This window comes from Pinus tabuliformis, chromosome 2_2 (genome assembly GCF_031772625.1).
Source record: "Pinus tabuliformis cultivar Carrire ecotype Pingquan chromosome 2_2, CPIR1, whole genome shotgun sequence".
NCBI classification, from domain to species: domain Eukaryota; kingdom Viridiplantae; phylum Streptophyta; class Pinopsida; order Pinales; family Pinaceae; genus Pinus; species Pinus tabuliformis.
The window spans coordinates 144,850,363-144,867,857 of record NC_142300.1 but is presented as its reverse complement, the minus strand read 5'-3'; the positions used below and the strand labels follow the sequence as shown (position 1 = coordinate 144,867,857).

Here is a 17,495-nt window from a genome sequence, read left to right as displayed (position 1 = left end):
TATAAACTTGTCATGTTGACCCGACTCACACTCACCAAATCGCTCTAATCATAACTGACTTGCAAGTTTGAATCATAACAAAACGAATGGTTTTTTAATCTTTTATGAACTTGTCATTTTGATTCTGGACTCACACTCACCAAATTGATCTAATCATGGTTGACTCGCAAGTTTGAATCATAGAAGTCGCAATCATGATTGACGTGCAAGTTTAAATCATATATGTCACAATCACACGACTGATGGCCAGGTTAGACTTGGAACTACTGATTCAACTTCATTTCCTCAAAGCAGAGAATCAGAGTCAAAAGTCAACATGTACTTAAAATACTTTGGTAACATTGTTCTTGATATAATAAAGGAATTATACACCATTAAGTATTGAACAAATTGCACTGAAATAAACTTGGCAAATTCTCTAGCATCATTTAATGCTACTTTTCAAAATTAAAATATACATATATATACACACACTAATACAGTTTTCCATATATACGATGAATAAACCACATTGATATCAAAGTGCTCCACAAAAACCTACATCTTGTACATTAACTACTCCATATTTGATACAAGCTATCGAATTTAACTTTGCCAAAAAAATACATAGATTTGGGAATCATGGATCCAACAGTATATAATGTAATCAGCGGGAACAATCTGGGCAAGGAATCAGATAATAGCTGCAACTAAAGAATGTGAAACTTTATTAGAAGTTTCCGTAAAATTCCCAATATACTCTTCATTCAATTCACTAATACAGCACTTGCACCTTCTTTGATTATGACTAGAGAAATTTGTCCTCTCCTTGCCAGCTATTTTACAATTGTGAAATAGGGAATAGCCCATAATAAATCAGCCAACAAGATTTCCTATTATCATATGCATCACAATGTGAAGGAAGTTGCTCTCACATCAAACTAATATATCATGATGGGCGTAACAATTTTTATACATTACACTGTTTAATCCATTGCTGTTACTGCTACTCTTTGTTTTTGTCATTGTTATTCCTACATACATTATTTGTTGGATCTCATAGTCAAATTTTGTACGTTGCAAACAAATACTTAGCTCCAGTTGTCATAGCTGTCTTCAATACTTGCACGGTGAAAGCACAATATTGTACAAACAAGGATGAAGAATGATGTGAATTCAATAAACATGGCTCCTGACCCAATAAGATTTGCATGTCGAAGAATTGCAGGTATGGCAATGCTCCCTACAGCAGAAGCCCCAGTCAAGAACTTTGCCATATCTACCCATCTGTCATCAGAAATGTTAGTTAGTTACCTATGTATCTATACACACAATAAACATTATTAAAATATTATGCTGGATTCTGCAAGTAAATATTCTTGATGAAAGAATACTAACCCCCCATCATCCCTAGAAACGAAGAAATCAGTTGATCCACCAGCAAAAAATAAGCATGGCATTGGTACCAATACATACATCAAGGCTGCACAACAAGTAACATGAACACGAGGAAAATGGATCAAATATTGTATTAGACTTATACTGTTCAATCTTGTTATAGTCCGGAAAGCAAGATTAGCTTATCCAAATTCATGCAGACCTGATAACATTGGCCACCAGTTACTGTATAGAGCACAAGCCTGCAAAACATATCATTAGGACATTCCACATGATCGCTAAGGAAAACATGTGACTGAACTCAACAAAGTACAATCTCTTCAAATAAAACCTATTAATAAAGGACATCAGATGTGTCAAAACAAATCTAAGAAAAAGAATTACGAACCAGGATTTGCAACAGGATACTTGCAGAGAACATAAATGCCAAGCCTGCAAGTCTGCATGTGCAGTATGAAAATACGTTTAGCTATTATGTCCATACTGGAAGTGTCGAAGAAGCTAAAACACTTCTCAAATTAAGGTCTGGGAACTTACACTGTCAGAGATGCAACATTTATAATTCCCAGTCAGTGTCACTTGTCCAGAACAACATGAAAAGATATGAGATGGTCGTTAAATTCCATTGTGTTAACATACATCAGAAAGACAACATTATTATGCTGCAATAAAGAGTAGAATTTCAACAAGTAAAACGAATTGAATTGTGAAGTATAGACATGTGAAACTTTTCATTTAGTTTCTTCTAATTTTTCAAGTAGTGAGACCATGTTTGATAGAGTGAATATATAGGCCTCAATCCTGCCAGAGTGCAGTGGTACCCTACAAATGTTAAGACCAATAATATCGGACTTCAATATAGCAGTGCAGTATTTCCTGATCAAGTATGCATCCCATGAATTAAATGTTGCATAAAATTCTGCCTTCATTCAAGAAAAACACTTGCAGGTTCATCTTTTAAATTAATCATTCTAGGATGAGATTCATACAAGTGAATAGTATGTTTTTTTGTCCAGAAAATATGTAAGTGATGACTATATATATGCCTGTGCCAGTGTGGTCCCTTTATCCAGAGAGAAAGCACAAAGCATAACATTATCCATTTGTTAGTAATTGCATCTGACCATAGCACAAAAATGTACACCAGAAAATGGGAGAGAGAACCACTCAAATGACTTACTACATGTTCTTCAAAAAAAAAAATTTCTTTGCCAACGGTGGTTTTCTAGATCAAAGAAAACAGGGTGTTGTTATTTCCCCTACCATGGTTCAAGTCTCTCCAACGACATGAAGCTGCTGACGTGCACACGTGCTTGTGAAATAGGTGGGGCCAAGCACAAGTCCTGGGAAACTTTGACGGAATAAATACACCTTACTCATGGCCTCATTGCCAAAGGATTCTTACATATCATTACTAGAAGTTTCTGTCCATTGAATATGCAAAATAGAGCAGTTGCCACTTGCTCGTGTTGACCAGAAACACTCAGTCAAAAAGCAAATATTCAGCGCGATTACATGAAATAAATACCCCTTACTCATGGCCTCATTGTCGAAGGATTCTTACATATCATTGCAAGAAGTTTCCGTCCATTGAATATCCAAAATAGAGCAGTTGCCACTTGCTCGTGTTGACCAGAAACACATTCAAAAAACAAATATTCAACGTGATTACATGAAAATGTCATTGTTCTAATTTCTTATCGTACCCATGGCATCTACGTCAGTTTCTTCTCTTTTTTTAGTGAAGGGCCCAAAATCGTAAATCCATGATTATAAAATAATAAAGTGACTAAGCTAAACTTAACATCCTACCAAAATGAGCATTATATATACTCTAATACAATGCTATAGGAACTGATAGATCCAGCCAATCTAACTGGTTTGGAACCCAAACCAGTCTGGCTCGGGGTTTGAAACTGGCATAGGTCACTTTGGTACCAAACTGGCCGGTTCCATATGGATCTGTACGATGCAGCCAAAAATGCCAAAAATCTTTTTTTTGGGGGGGTAAGGGTGAGCTGACCCACATCTAATGGAACCCTAGGCCTCCCCCTAAAGCTATTGAAACACACCTGTTGATTTTTGTGTAGCATCGAGAGGTATTCCTGCATGCCAAAGAGGTCTCCAAGTCAACCCGAGTATATTTAATAAAAAATATTTTTTGGGGCACCAAGTCAGCCCAGGAAGTCAAGTCGGCCAAGCTCTTGAAAGGGTGTGTGCCATGGGTAAATTTACCCCCATTCAACTAGTATATATAAAAGATGTTACATCTCATTTTTCTCCAACAAGCAAGCTTCTTCATATTTCTCAATTCCCTTGGACAGACACACATGTGGAGAGAAGGAGGACAAGTTGACTATTTTGATTGAGTTGTTTCTCTCTCTTTTGACCAAGTTTGACCATTTCATAAGAAATACCTTGTTTGAGGCCGAGGGCTTTTCATATAGTTTCGCCAACGCCTGAATCAAACCCTCTGTCATTGTTTCCTTCGAAATGTTGAAGGCGACCGACGCTGCGATGCACAACCGTACTATTCTGAGTGCCTTTCTATCGAGAATGTTCCATTCTGCATCTGTCATAGCCATTCGCTTCTTTGTTTTTCCGCTCAATGGTAGGTACAGATCTTTCTAATACAGATAATCTTCCATCTGCATCTTCCATAGCAGGAACTTTTGGCCATTAAATTTCTCGAGCCTAAACTTACCATCTTCCGCCATTGCTCCCACTCGAACCAGGAACCCTTCTCTCCTGCGAGTTTGTCAGCCAAATAGGCCTTCGGCTCTGATACCAGTTGTTAGAAAATTATATATTACAAAGCAATGGAACATATAAAAGATTGCAAAAATATAAACACAGAAAACGCATAAAACAAGAGAGACACAGATATACGTGGTTCACCCAGTTTGGGCTACATCCACCCCGAACAGCGAGTCCTTCCTTTTTATTATCCAGCAAAATGAAGAGACACGACCTACAGCAAATCCGCTGTAATATCCTCTATTTTCTCTCACAGTCTCACCTATCTGTTTCTCGCTCTGAAAATACACATCAGTACCACAGCCTCAATACAATACCCTCATACAAAGAGAGGAGTTGCCTTCTAGAGCAAAAAACCCTAAACTAAACATAAATTCTACCGTCAGATCATCTGCCTAATGAACGGCCTAGATTGACTAGAAATTACTATATTTTTACAAAGAAATTTTACATCTGTTTTTAGCTACCTTGCAAAATGTACTACAGTACCGTGAGGGTCATTATCATTATCAGTGATTCCTCTTGCGTCTATTAACGGCTTACATCATTGGCTAGTAATTAGACGATGTCTCTCCATGTTCGACTTCAGAACATCTATTCACATGGTTAGACTTGTACTTGAGTGAAAGATTGGACGAGATTGAAGACCCCGGATCTAGTTTCATCCATCCGGGCTGCGATATATTCAGGAGTACTAAATCAAATGTACAATGGCCTTACATTCATGGTCATCCATTCATGGGTCTACATCTGTAGACGACTATATTTGTACATGTAATGAAAGTTTATAAAGTTGAGCATGGGTATGCCTTCCCTCAGCTAATTGTGAGAAAAAAATCAAAGTATCATGATATTTGTATTGTAACTGATGCAAGTCACCTTCCGGTTCGAAACCTTCTCTCCAAAATGGTAAAGCACCTCACTTGACATGGTTATTCTCAACTTCATGCTTTAGGGTGCATCTGTTACAGAAAAATTTGGGCACATCAACCTCAACTTCCAGATCTGTATTATTAGGGTCCATCAACCCCTAATTCAGTTGTTTTCATTCCCTAATGAAGTTAACCTACATCATGCTTGCTTCCCAAGAGTTTCATGACACCATTCATCCAAAAAATGTCCGTAAGGAGATCATCGCAAGTGGCCTTCTATGTTGCAATGAATGGCAGGCACTATACTATCTGGGTGCTATGCAAAGGGAAGAGGGATCGAGCGGTTGACTGCTTTCGCCACTCCCTTCCGTATTTAACTCGCTTGAAAGGTACCTGCACACAAGCCGAGACAAAAAACCATCAAAGCATACATATCGATCTGTTAACTAAACACATTATAGAATCGAAAATACAATGTACATTTCATAACACATGAATGGGAAAAAGCATAGAACTCTTTATTCATAGAAGGAAAGATTACAACCCATGTAGATGCATGTCCGATTCAGCATCATCCTTCCAGCTTCAAACCCTTCTCTCCTCATGGAAACAACAATTTGACATGATAACATTACTCTCTCTACTAATCTCATCCAAGCAGCATTTCCTTAGCTCAAGAAGTTTCAACCTTAGACCAGCCTTGAATGCCTGGTCCTTTTATAGCTGAATGGAGGAGGTTAAGCCATTAATGGCCCTCATGAATGCTTTGCCATAATTGGGAAGTGGTTCCATGGAGGAAGGGATAATGGATTAAGGTTCATTCATCTCCTTCCTCATCCAAAAGCGAGCCCAATCCTTCTAGAAACCTCTAGAAGCATCCATTGGATGAGGAATCCAATGGATTCATTTTAAAAATTCAATGGATCTCGCTCATTGCAGGTGAAACAAAGGCTAGGTGCGACGCATAGCACCCAGACAGTGTAGTGCCTTCCATTCATTGCAGCCAAATAGAAGGCCACCTGCGATTATCTCCTTAGGGACATTTTTTGGATGAATGGTGTCATGAAACTCTTGGGAAGCAAGCATGATGTAGGTTAACTTCATTAGGGAATGAAAACAACTGAATTAGGGGTTGATGGACCCTAATAATACAGATTTGGAAGTTGGGGTTGATGTGCCCAAATTTCCCTGTAACAGATACCCCCTAAAGCATGAAGTTGAAAATAGCCATGTCAAGTGAGGTGCTTTACCATTTTGGAGAGAAGTTTTCGAACCGGAAGGTGACTTGCATCAGTTACAATACAAATATCATAATGCTTTGATTTTTTCTCACAATTAGTTGAGGAAAGGCATACCCATGCTCAGCTTTATAAAGTTTAATTACATGTACAAATATAGTCGTCTACAGATGTAGACCCATGAATGGATGACCATGAATGTAAGGCCATTGTACATTTGTTTTAGTACTCCTGAATGTATAGCAGCCCGGATGGATGAAACTAGATCTGGGGTCTTCAATCTCATCCAATATTTCACTCAAGTACAAGTCTAACCATGTGAATAGATGTTTTGAAGTCGAACATGGAGAGACATCGTCTAATTACCAGCCAATGATGTAAGTCGTTAACAGACACGAGAGGAATCGCTGATAATGATAATGACCCTCAAGGTACTGCAGTACATTTCGCAAGGTACACCCCTCCCGGAGTGTACAAGTCCCCCCCCCCCGCGTAGAGGGGTGTACAATCTTCCTGGGGTATACATCCAGCTGAAACAAAGACCTCTAAATAATCATGCTCCACACCCAACACCATCTATAAAAGTAAGTGTCCTCCAACATCATTTGACACATCACTTCACATATTTCTTCTCTCTGAAATAGTCGCAGAAGGAAGATGACCCCAGCGAAAGAGGAAGGGCAAGGTTGACATCTTGGCTGGGTTGTTTGATGGGCCGAGTTTCTTAGGTAGGAGGTCAAGCATGTTAAGGGTAAGTTTGCGCTTATTTGAGAATTGTTCTGGGCATATCTTTCTCTTATTGCAGATCCAAGATACCCCTAAGGTTGATCACAAAGCTAGAGTGTTTAGGTATGTTTCTATGGTGTGAAAAATCTCACCTAGGTGGGCCGCACCTACAAGGAGCCTTTCTCAAGCAGGCCACAATCCTCATCTTGCTAAACAGTAGGCCAAGAGGGTTAGTATTTGCCCAGGTGGACCACAGACCTGTTTTGGTAGGCATGGAGGCTTGTTTGGGGGCTGAACTATGCTCAAATATGTAGCAAAAGGAGGACAAGTTCTCATGAAGAAAGGCCGTAGTTATAGAAGGGTGTTTTGGGTGAATTTGTGAGGGTTGTAGTAGTGTGCCACATGCCCTAACTAGGAACAACAAGCAATAGCAGCATACTCCTTCACTTGTGATCATAAGGTACGTATAGAGATGATGTATTTGGATAGTTTTTGGATGCTAATTGAATGGTTGTCCAGATTGGACAGTCTGGAGCAGCTCCTTGATGGTATGTAAGTAACCCTAACCATATCAAGCTTCTAAAGCAGTATGACACCTATTTGAGAGGGCACAAATTGATTGCTCCTGGATTATAATTTTGATTGGGCCATCTATTTATCTGAAGGTAGTGATATAGGATCTTCAAATTGGGAAATCAATTTTGACTTCAAATTATTGTACTCTCTCTCCCTCTTTGTTGAACATTTGATAATCACAATAATAATAAGAATTAATCAACGGTTTTCCCCATCTTGCGATTTCTCCCTAGCTTGAGCTATATTCTTGTGTTCTCTTGTCTTGGCTTGTCTTCTGCATCTACCATTTATGTTCTTTCTTCAAATATTGTCAATTCAATAATGATTTATGTGATTACCAATGGAAATGAAATGGATTGATAAATGAGCTCATATGGAAGATTGAAGTAATTGTCCTAAGCAAAGAACATGTTAACTAAACTTAACAGAGTACCAATACTTTTGGCATGTATGTGGCTATAAGAAGGAGAGCAAGGGATCCACTGAGCAGTGTTGCGAACATCTCGATAACATCCCGATTTTATCTTGAAATCACGATTTTTTGGCCTAGCCGATGTTTGCCAATTTTTACAGATATTTTGATGGTATTTTGATTTTGCTGATGTTTTGCCGATTTTTACCAATATTTTCCCAATTTTTACGATTTTTTGGTTTTCCAAGCCCTTGCCGATTTTATCCCGATGACGATGTTCGCAACATTTTTACATTACTCATTGCAATTATTGAGTCCAAATTTCGAAATCATTTGCTAATACTTATTTGCCTTCAACCCTTTTTGCAGCCTATTGTTGGCAAAAATTTGGTAGCCAATGCCTTGAATTGCAAAAATTTGCAATCAAGATATTGAACCAGATATCCAGTGCTTTAGGGTGTGAGGGGAATTGGAGCGTTTTTGAGCATATACACAACAATAAGAGTAATTTTTTGGAACAAAAGCAGTTTAATGACATGGTTTATGTTCAGCACAACCTTAGGTTAAGGCATAACCAATTTTGGAACAAAACTCTTGAATCATGTAACTTAATCTTGGGTGACTTTGATCCAACATCAAAATGGGTTATGGATTCAAGCACCAACATTTGACAATGAAGACCTTTCGTGGTTGGACTTGGACCCACTTACATAGGCACCGTAGGGAGAGATATCACAAGTACCACCTTCAGAGCCAAGGGAATCAAGCTGGAATCCCACTGTAGACTTAAAGACTACTCATTTTGAAGATAAGGATGAGGAGAATGAGGAAGATGATTATGATGATGGCCATTAGCACTTGTAGTTGTAGTATTGTAATATCATGCTTATTTTTGGAAAATACAAGCAATCTAGAGCCTGTTTCTTAATGTATTTTAGTTCAGTGATCTATTGCGCTAAATGTTATATTGGTTATATGCACTCTTGCTATATAAATGAAAAATTTTGCATATTTGTGTATAAATGGTTTTGATTCATATGGATGCACACTAATATATATTTTTTCTTAAAAATTTGAATATTTTTTGTGTTTTTGGTTGACCAGATTTTTGGTCCAATCTGTTTACTAATTCTAGTATGGTTCCCATTCCAAGGGGGCTACCGGTTCTGTTCCGATAACATTGCTCTAATACCCTCCCTTAATGATCATAATACACAACTGCTCCTCACAAAATATTGCCAACATATTTGGACCAAGGAAGTCGTGAAAATTGTTTGTAGCACACCTCTGAGTAGTGCAACCAATCAACAAGAGTGTAAGGTTCCACATTTTCCATGTTGGTGTCTTCTGCATGCACCACATACCTTCTTTAATATTGTCGCAACCCCAAATAAAAAGCTCACAGGAGAACTTGTATCTAGCATGGTTGATACTAAGTCATTAATCCTCATTGGCATCAATCATAGATGAAAAATTCAGCCTACCTACCATTGATACAGAATCTGATTTTTCCTACAGTAAATGCACCTTTTCCTATTTTTTTAGGGGGGGCTGCTATTTTTGGTATGTCTAATTTTAGTAAGGTGACATGTGGTAGTTTATGGAATCAACAAGTAGCAAAATTTTACAAATGACTAATCAGGGATGTGGAAAAGCACATGGGTGAATTGTTTCAGAGGTGTGATATGGCAATAATGGAAATTTATTTTTGTATTTTATCTCTCCTAGTGCACATTGTGTTAGAATTCCATGCCCCCCAAGTATAGTCTATGTTTTGGTATTTTCACAAAATAGAAAACATAAACACACTAAAATGTCTAACTTTCAAAACTTTGCACAGCGAAATATACCAGCAATTTGATCATGCACAGTACACAGAATTTAATGCCCAAAATTTATTTCTTATTAGTCCTTCAATAAGAAAACTTAGGGCTCCCGTACAATGGAAAGTGGCCCTTGAAAATCCTTCATAAAGACCAAATATACAAGGAAGAACTTGCAATTGTTTTGTCTCTTCAAACTATCGTTTTAGGGCACCTTGCAGAGCTTGCACACCTCCAAAAATTACATCTAGAGGTCGACTTCTCCCATTAACAAAACCAAAAATCCCAAAGGCATTTTCCAACCAGAAATACCTCCCGAACCACCAAATTTCAACACTCCCTCCTAGTGAGGAAGGTATTTCTACTTGCCTCTAAATATCATCTACAACCACATCCTTCTGGAAGACCTAGATCTTCGAAGACACCGTGCTCCTAGATGCCTCCCGCTTCAAAGCATCCAACATGGGCATCCAAACCATGACTTTCCTCATTCCTAGAAATTTCCGGCTCCATGACTTTTCCTTGCATGGCCATAACTTCCTTGCAGGATTAGAACTTTCCTTGCATGGTTCATGACTTCTTTGCATGTACCATGACTTTCCTTGCGTGCACCATGACTTCCTCATATGTGTTGATTTCTGGTAGCATCAGATGTGCTCTAAGTCTCAAATTTTGCAAGGAGGCTTAAACACATGCATTCTCCAATACCTAGAAATCATTTTGGAAATTCCACTCGAAGATAGTTTTATTAAAATAATTAATTATTTTTAATGGGAACCTAAGTCTAAACTTAGGAAATTAAAATAATTAATGGGTATTAATCTAAATTGTGGGTGAAACTTCTAGAAGAAGGCAGAGATCAAGTCAATATGATCCTAGCCATTAATTAGGATCTAATCTGGGTCAGGCCGTTGATTGAGCAATGAGAGGATTATAAGAGAAGGCTTGATGAGCATTTGGAAAATACACCAAAGGCAGATACTCAATTACCCGAGTAAGATCGATTTTCTCATTGGTCGAATTTCAGCAAGAGAAAACAGAATCAGAGGGAGAGTTGCAAGTGAGAAAGGAAGAGAGAGGGCATCAGCATCTTTCAAGAGTGCAAGACAACAAGACGCAAAGCGGGGAGCGACAGCGAAGTAGGTTTGTGGGTGAAACTTCTAGAAGAAGGCAGAGATCAAGTCAATATGATCCTAGCCATTAATTAGGATCTAATCTGGGTCAGGTCGTTGATTGATCAACGAGAGGATTATAAGAGAAGGCTTGATGAGCATTTGGAGAATACACCAAAGGCAGATACTCAATTACCCGAGTAAGATCGATTTTCTCATTGGTCGAATTTCAGCAAGAGAAAACAAAATCAAAGGGAGAGTTGCAAGTGAGAAAGGAAGAGAGAGGGCATCAGCATCTTTCGAGAGTGCAAGACAACAAGACGCAAAGCGGGGAGTGACAGCGAAGTAGGTTGACGCAAAAAGAGGCAGTGCAGAGGCAGGTTGCCGTTGGGACTGCGTGGGAAGCTAGGTGTTGGGCCAGCATGGGGAAATTGACGCAGAGGGACGCAGAAGGACTCAGAGGGAAGAGAAGTACTTCACCTAGATCAGAGATTTGTCAGGAAGTGTCTATAAATTTTCTCACTTCTGTTTTGTTGGTTGTAACTTGTACATGAGATTTTGCTAAAGAATAATAAAGAAACCCTCATCTGCTGCACCAGTTTTCCCACATTGGGTTTTTCCGGGGACGATTGTCCAAAATTAACTATCATTGTGATTGTATTTGTGCCAGTGTTTTACTTTGCATTTAATTTCTGCAATATTTTAATTGTGAACGCTGAAGTAGAATATATTTCGATATTTGTCGTAAAAACACTGTGAATAACTTATTTCTGAGATAATAAGTAGAAGAAATAATATTAATCACTATAGTTGGATTTCTATTTAGAAATGTTCACATGGTATCAGAGCTGAGGTAAAGCAGAGGGAAAGAGTCAGAAGACCCAGCGTTGAAGGAAGAAAGGAATTTGAAATTCCTGCAGGGGCAATAATTCAAATCTCTAAGGGGTTTGCGCAGTTCAAGCAAGGAGGATTAGATTTTCGTGGTAAATATCTATCTTAGTGAGTCGACGGAGAGGTAAGTTTTCCTAATCGAAATTTGTCAGCGGCTGAAGGAACAGCGCAGCAAAAGACTCAGCGAAAAGGGGTTTTCTCAGGTGGGACGCAATTTTTCCTGCAGCAGTTGTTGGGGCAAGATAGCGTCAAAAATCGGCACAAGATGGATACTCAAAGTGTCTCAGAGTTGTCTACCAGATTAGAAGAAGAATTTGCATGCCTAGCAAATTCAGCGTCAGCAGATGTTTGGTACATTGATAGCGGGGCTTCAGCTCATATGACTGGAGTACAAGAACATTTCTTGAGCTATCAAGAAGAACAAATGAACTTCCATATTACTATGTGAAACAGAATGGAATGTACTCCAATATGGAGAGGCACCATAGCATTTTAGACAAAAGCAGGGATCAGCATCTGAGCCACCAATGTTCTGCATGTGTCAGGATTAGGAATGAACTTGATTTCAATGTCCCAGTTACAGGACAAGGGATACGATGTATACTTCATAGGAAAGAAGTATACGTCAAACATCCAAGCTGGAAGAAGAAAAGACAAATTGGGATTCGAAGCAACAAATTGTATAGGTTGCAACTTGAGTCACCAATGGCACTAATAGCTAGCAACCTATGTCACCTAACACGTGGATTCGGGATTCGACGGATACAGGGATTCGAGTGTCGGATACGGACACGTTGACCCCCCGAAACAGGATACATTATATATTATTTTATTATATATATATATATATATATATATATATATATATATATATATATATATATATATATATATATTCAAAATTAGATATTTCTAGCACAAATTCTCATTCATGATACAAATTCATTGATTTCAAACATAGATCTTCATCTAGATGTAAGTTTTATTGTTTACAAAGTAACATTATGCATAGTACATACAGATACAATTATGACATAAATGATAAATCATAATACATATTCAATTCATCAATGATCCAATAGGAGAAAGACAAGATAGTAAGATAAAGATACTGACAACTGTAGTTTTCTCATTAAGTCATCATAGTCAAAATGTGTTTCATAGGTAGTGCAATGCCAATGGCAAATAGAAATAATAAATGCAAAACAACTACAAGTATACAAGCCTCAAGGCAATAGGTAGCTCATGACTCATGAGTCATCATCAAAATCAGCATCACCGTTCTAATCATCATGGTCACCACTGCTCTCCTCTGCCGCATCCTCCTCCTCTGTATCCAAAGTCATCTTTGCATCTACTAGTGTGGAGGATGACCCCTCTACAGTATCACCATCATCAAATCTGATAGGCTCTAGCACTAGACCATTGAGATCCAAGTTGGCCAATGCCACCTCAACACTGTTGTCCAGACCCATATCATCAGGAAAGACATCCCACATCTTTGCCTTTCCCTTCAACCACTCATCCCTATGCCTGTAAATAAGGTGAAGGTTGGTGTGTACATACACCATTGTCGCTGCCCTAGACTGCTCAAGCCTGCGCTTCTTAACACTATACAAATTCCCATATGTGCTCCAATTCCTATCGCAACAAGAGGATGAAGTCACCTATGAGAGGAGCCTCATGGCTAACTATTGTAGAGGAGGGCTTGTTGCCCCATGATTTTCCGACCAAGAATAGGGCTTCTTAGTCCCCTTGTCTCTAATCATATCATATCCTGCAAATCGACCATTGCCAGTGGAAAACTCTGCACAGGCATCCTCCAGCTCATCAAGGGATGCTCGATCCTAAAAAACCCGCCTGAATGCATCTTTCCTCCCCTGTGAGATTTCACCATCCATGTGAGGAGAAAATCTATGGAAAGGTCCACCATTCAACCACTCATGGTTGTAGTATTTTGGATTCAATGAGTGAGCCAAACAATGTAAAGGTGGGTAATTCTTATCCCATCTGCTGACAAGAATATCATGTATAGTGATGAAGAAGGCCTCTGATGATGTCTCATACTCGAGGCAATCACTCTGTAAAATAATGTTCCTCACAAACTCAATCATGGAATTCCATCCCTCATAAACCTCTCCTAGGATGGGTTGGTCTATATCTACAAATCGAAGCAAGGAAATGATAGGGTCCATGATCTGAATAACTAGATCTACCCTTTCCCACCAAGCATCATCTAACAATGTGTCCTTCACTCTTTTAGAGGCTACTTGATCTATCTTTCTCCAAAAAGACCAAAACTCTGAAATAGCCATGGCCCCAAGAGCGGTCTTGACCTCCCTCAACCTCTTCAACATGATGAATGAAGAGGCAAACCCTGTATCTGCAATCTTCAACAATGATAGATTGCTTTACTCTTTGTAAATAGTGAGGGCATTTGTATGATTTTGTACAAAGTTACAGATATGTCATGCATCCTCAATAATGCTACCAATCCAAAGCACATCAGAAGCAATAGATTTCAGTGCTAAGTTCAATGAATGGACAATGCAAGGTGTCCAAAACACTCATGGAGATTTAGCTTCCACAATCATGCTAGCAACCTTGCAAATAGGTGCATTATCTGTAATGGTTTGCACACAAGAATCAACACCTGCATCTTCAATAACTTTAATAAACAACTCACCCATATTTGCGCATCCTTGTATTGCCCAACTGCATCCACTACTTTCAAGAAAACTAGACCATTCAAGGAAGACACCATGAAGTTGATGACTGGGTGTCGTGTTGGATCTGTCCCCCAGATGTTGGCCATGATGCTTTCATAGGCTCAAGCCTTTTTTCCACCTCTTTTTTTGCCTTCGTCAACAATGTGGTTTTAAGCTTCTTTGACCCAAGAGGCACATACCCTGATGGAGCCCCTTGAGTTAGAGCTCGGCACATCTCAATAAATAAAAGTGAGCATGCACCATTAAAGGATATGAAGTTTTGATAAAAATAAAAGGTAATGGTGAGATCAAGCTCTTCCTGTTCCTCCTTCTGAAAAATCTTGAACATTGGACCAAGTGAAATTGTCTTTCTTTTTGTTGCTTGTCCCCCACTAGAACTCTCAAATGGGAATTTGTTGTTGCCTTTCCTCCAGAATGGAAGGGGGTCATCATTCTTGGCCTTTTTTTTATTTTGCAGCCACATTTTCCATACCAACATTGGACTCTCTTTCCATTTCTTTCTGCTTTCATAAAAGCACCTTTGTACAAGCTCCAATTACACAACCTGCTAAAGCCAACAAATGACCTTTCACACAAAAATATGTGCTCGTGAAAGTATTGTGGCAATAGCTGCATTTCCGACTCACATTGCATCCTACCTTCACCTTGTTGGGTGGCCCTTGCTCTCTTGTGACATATTTCCACAAGGAATATTTGTCAATGTTGCACTGACGAGAAAGTCTTCCCTCAACATTACTTGCAGCAGACTCTGATGAAATAGGGAGAGGAGGGGCTTCTTCCCCTTCCTTTGCCCCTTCCCTGTTGCCCTTGATTTAACCATGAATGTTGTAAAAAAAATAAACCAAAAATGCACAAATTTGTAAAAAAAATACATATGCAAACTGACGTAATAAAAATGCAAAAATATTAGAGATAAAATGCACTTACCTATTGCTTGAATCTCCTTGAAAATGCTCCCACACCCTTTGTTCCTTTGCTCCCAAACACCCACAGCAAAGTAAACAAGTGAATTTTTCTATATCCTTCATTACTTCAATAGTTAAGGCCTTTCTATCAAATCTTAAGGGAAGATATTTTATCACCTTTTGTACAACCATTAGTTCCTTAACTACTTCACCAAGTCATTTGATAGTATTGATAATCTCATCCAAATTAAGGAAGTAGGCTACATTACCTTCTTCGTCATCCATATTCAATCTCTCAATGTATTTTGTTGGTTTTAATATTTTCCCTCTTCACCTTGTCATCTCCTTCATAGTTGTTTTAAAGCTCGTCCCAAATTTCCATTACATATTCACAATGCATTACTTTGACAGACTTTGGTTCTGATTGACCACACAAGATGGTGGGTAAAGATCTATTATTTGATTAATATCTTGCATTGAAATGATTGATAGTAGCAGGTAACAGAGAGGTTTAAATGTCAAAGGGGAATGGATTTTTAACACACCCCTACTATCTTATAGAAGTGAGGAAAGGTTCTTCAAAAGGCGCGCAGGTCGTTTTTTCCAATTCATGTACGAAAATCGTGACACGTAGTGTCCAAACGGGACACGATCCGGATTCGATCGTGTCCCGATCGGACATGACGTGTCATAATTTCAGGACACGAATCGGCATCAATCGTGTCGGATTTGCCAGATTCGCGACGCGTAGGCCTTGGGGGGACGAATATGGTTTCTTAGGCAACAACTATAATTGTGAAAAGGAACGAAATGAATTATGGCACAGGTGAATGGGACACTTCCATGGAGCACTAAGGATGCTCAGAGACACTATTACAAGAGTACCATCCCTTAGTAGTGAGCATGATGACTTATGCCGAGGATGCGTGCTAGGAAAGTATGATAAAGCAGCTTTTTCCAGAAGTAACAATAGAGCATAATGTGTATTGGGATTGATACACTCAGATATCTATGGACCAATGTCCACAAGAGCTCTTAGTGGTGGCGAATACTTCGTCACTTTTATTGATGATCACTCTAGAAAAACCCGGATCTATTTCTTAAAGACCAAGGATGAGGTCTTTGATCGATTTAGAGAGTTTAAGGCTCTCGTTCAAAATATGACAGGGAAAAAGATAAAGGTATTGCATTCAGATAATGGTGGAGAATATACAGACAGAGACTTCACAGATTTCTCCGCATTGGACGGCATCAAAAGAGAGTGGATAGCTCCATATAATCCGGAGCAGAATGGAGTAGCAGAACGGAAGAATAGAACTATTGTTGGGGAAGCCAAAGCTATGTTGTATGATCAGGATCTACCTAAGTATTTATGGGCAGAAGCTTGCAACACAGTGGTGTATATCCAAAATAGAACTCTTCATAGAGCATTGGGGAAGAAAATGCCCGAAGGGGTCTTCATAGGGAAGAAGTCGGAAGTCAGTCATCTCAGGATATTCGAAAGCGTGGCATATTGTTACATTCCAGACGAGAAGCGCAGTAAACTGGATCAGACTGCAGAAAAGGGGCATCTCGTAGGATACAGCGAGACCTCAAAGGCATACAAAATCTACATTCCTAGTAGTAGGAAGATTGTAGTGAGACGGGATGCAAAGTTCATGGAGGATAGAGCTTTCAGGAAATGTCGTGAGATGCCTGCAGAACAGTCAGGAGATGTTCCACTAGTCCAAGAGCAGCAGGGGCAGCAAAGAGGACAAGCAGGAGGATGGACACCTAGATAGAGTGCAGTGACCAGTACCAATATTTCCTCAGAAAGAGGAAATCCAGATATTTCTCAGCAGATGGAACAACAGGATCAAGAGGAGGAGTTGATTGAGCCTCCCACCACCAGTGGTAGAACTAGCAGAGAAGTACAGCAGACAATGAGGGACGCAAAGGAGTTTGTTGGAGCTCCTAGTACCGAGAAAAGGCAGCGTAGACAACCTGACAGATACCAGGCATTGGTAGCTCAGGTTGAAGAACCCCCTAGCTTTCAGGAATTCGTTCAACACCAAGTGTGTGTGGATGCCATGGTAGA

The 17,495-nt window shown here is 39.2% G+C and overlaps 1 protein-coding gene across 3 annotated transcripts in view; it reads right to left on the bottom strand.

Moving 5' to 3' along the window:
- Positions 1-690: 690 nt before the first annotated feature.
- The window catches only part of LOC149191853 (Vacuolar protein sorting 55 (VPS55) family protein), a 194,957-nt gene continuing 178,152 nt past the window's right edge, over positions 691-17,495 (bottom strand). For 2 of the 3 annotated variants that reach the window (XM_089404393.1, XM_089404392.1), the window contains exons 2-6: positions 1,915-1,955; positions 1,766-1,817; positions 1,580-1,619; positions 1,378-1,462; positions 691-1,266 (exon numbers count right to left, since the gene is read on the bottom strand). In XM_089404393.1, the coding sequence (XP_089260519.1) occupies positions 1,071-1,266; positions 1,378-1,462; positions 1,580-1,619; positions 1,766-1,798 (354 nt within the window). In that variant the 5' untranslated portion in view covers positions 1,799-1,817; positions 1,915-1,955 and the 3' untranslated portion in view covers positions 691-1,070. The remainder of the gene's footprint in view (positions 1,267-1,377; positions 1,463-1,579; positions 1,620-1,765; positions 1,818-1,914; positions 1,956-17,495) is intronic. The other variant, XM_089404391.1, reaches the window with a different exon arrangement.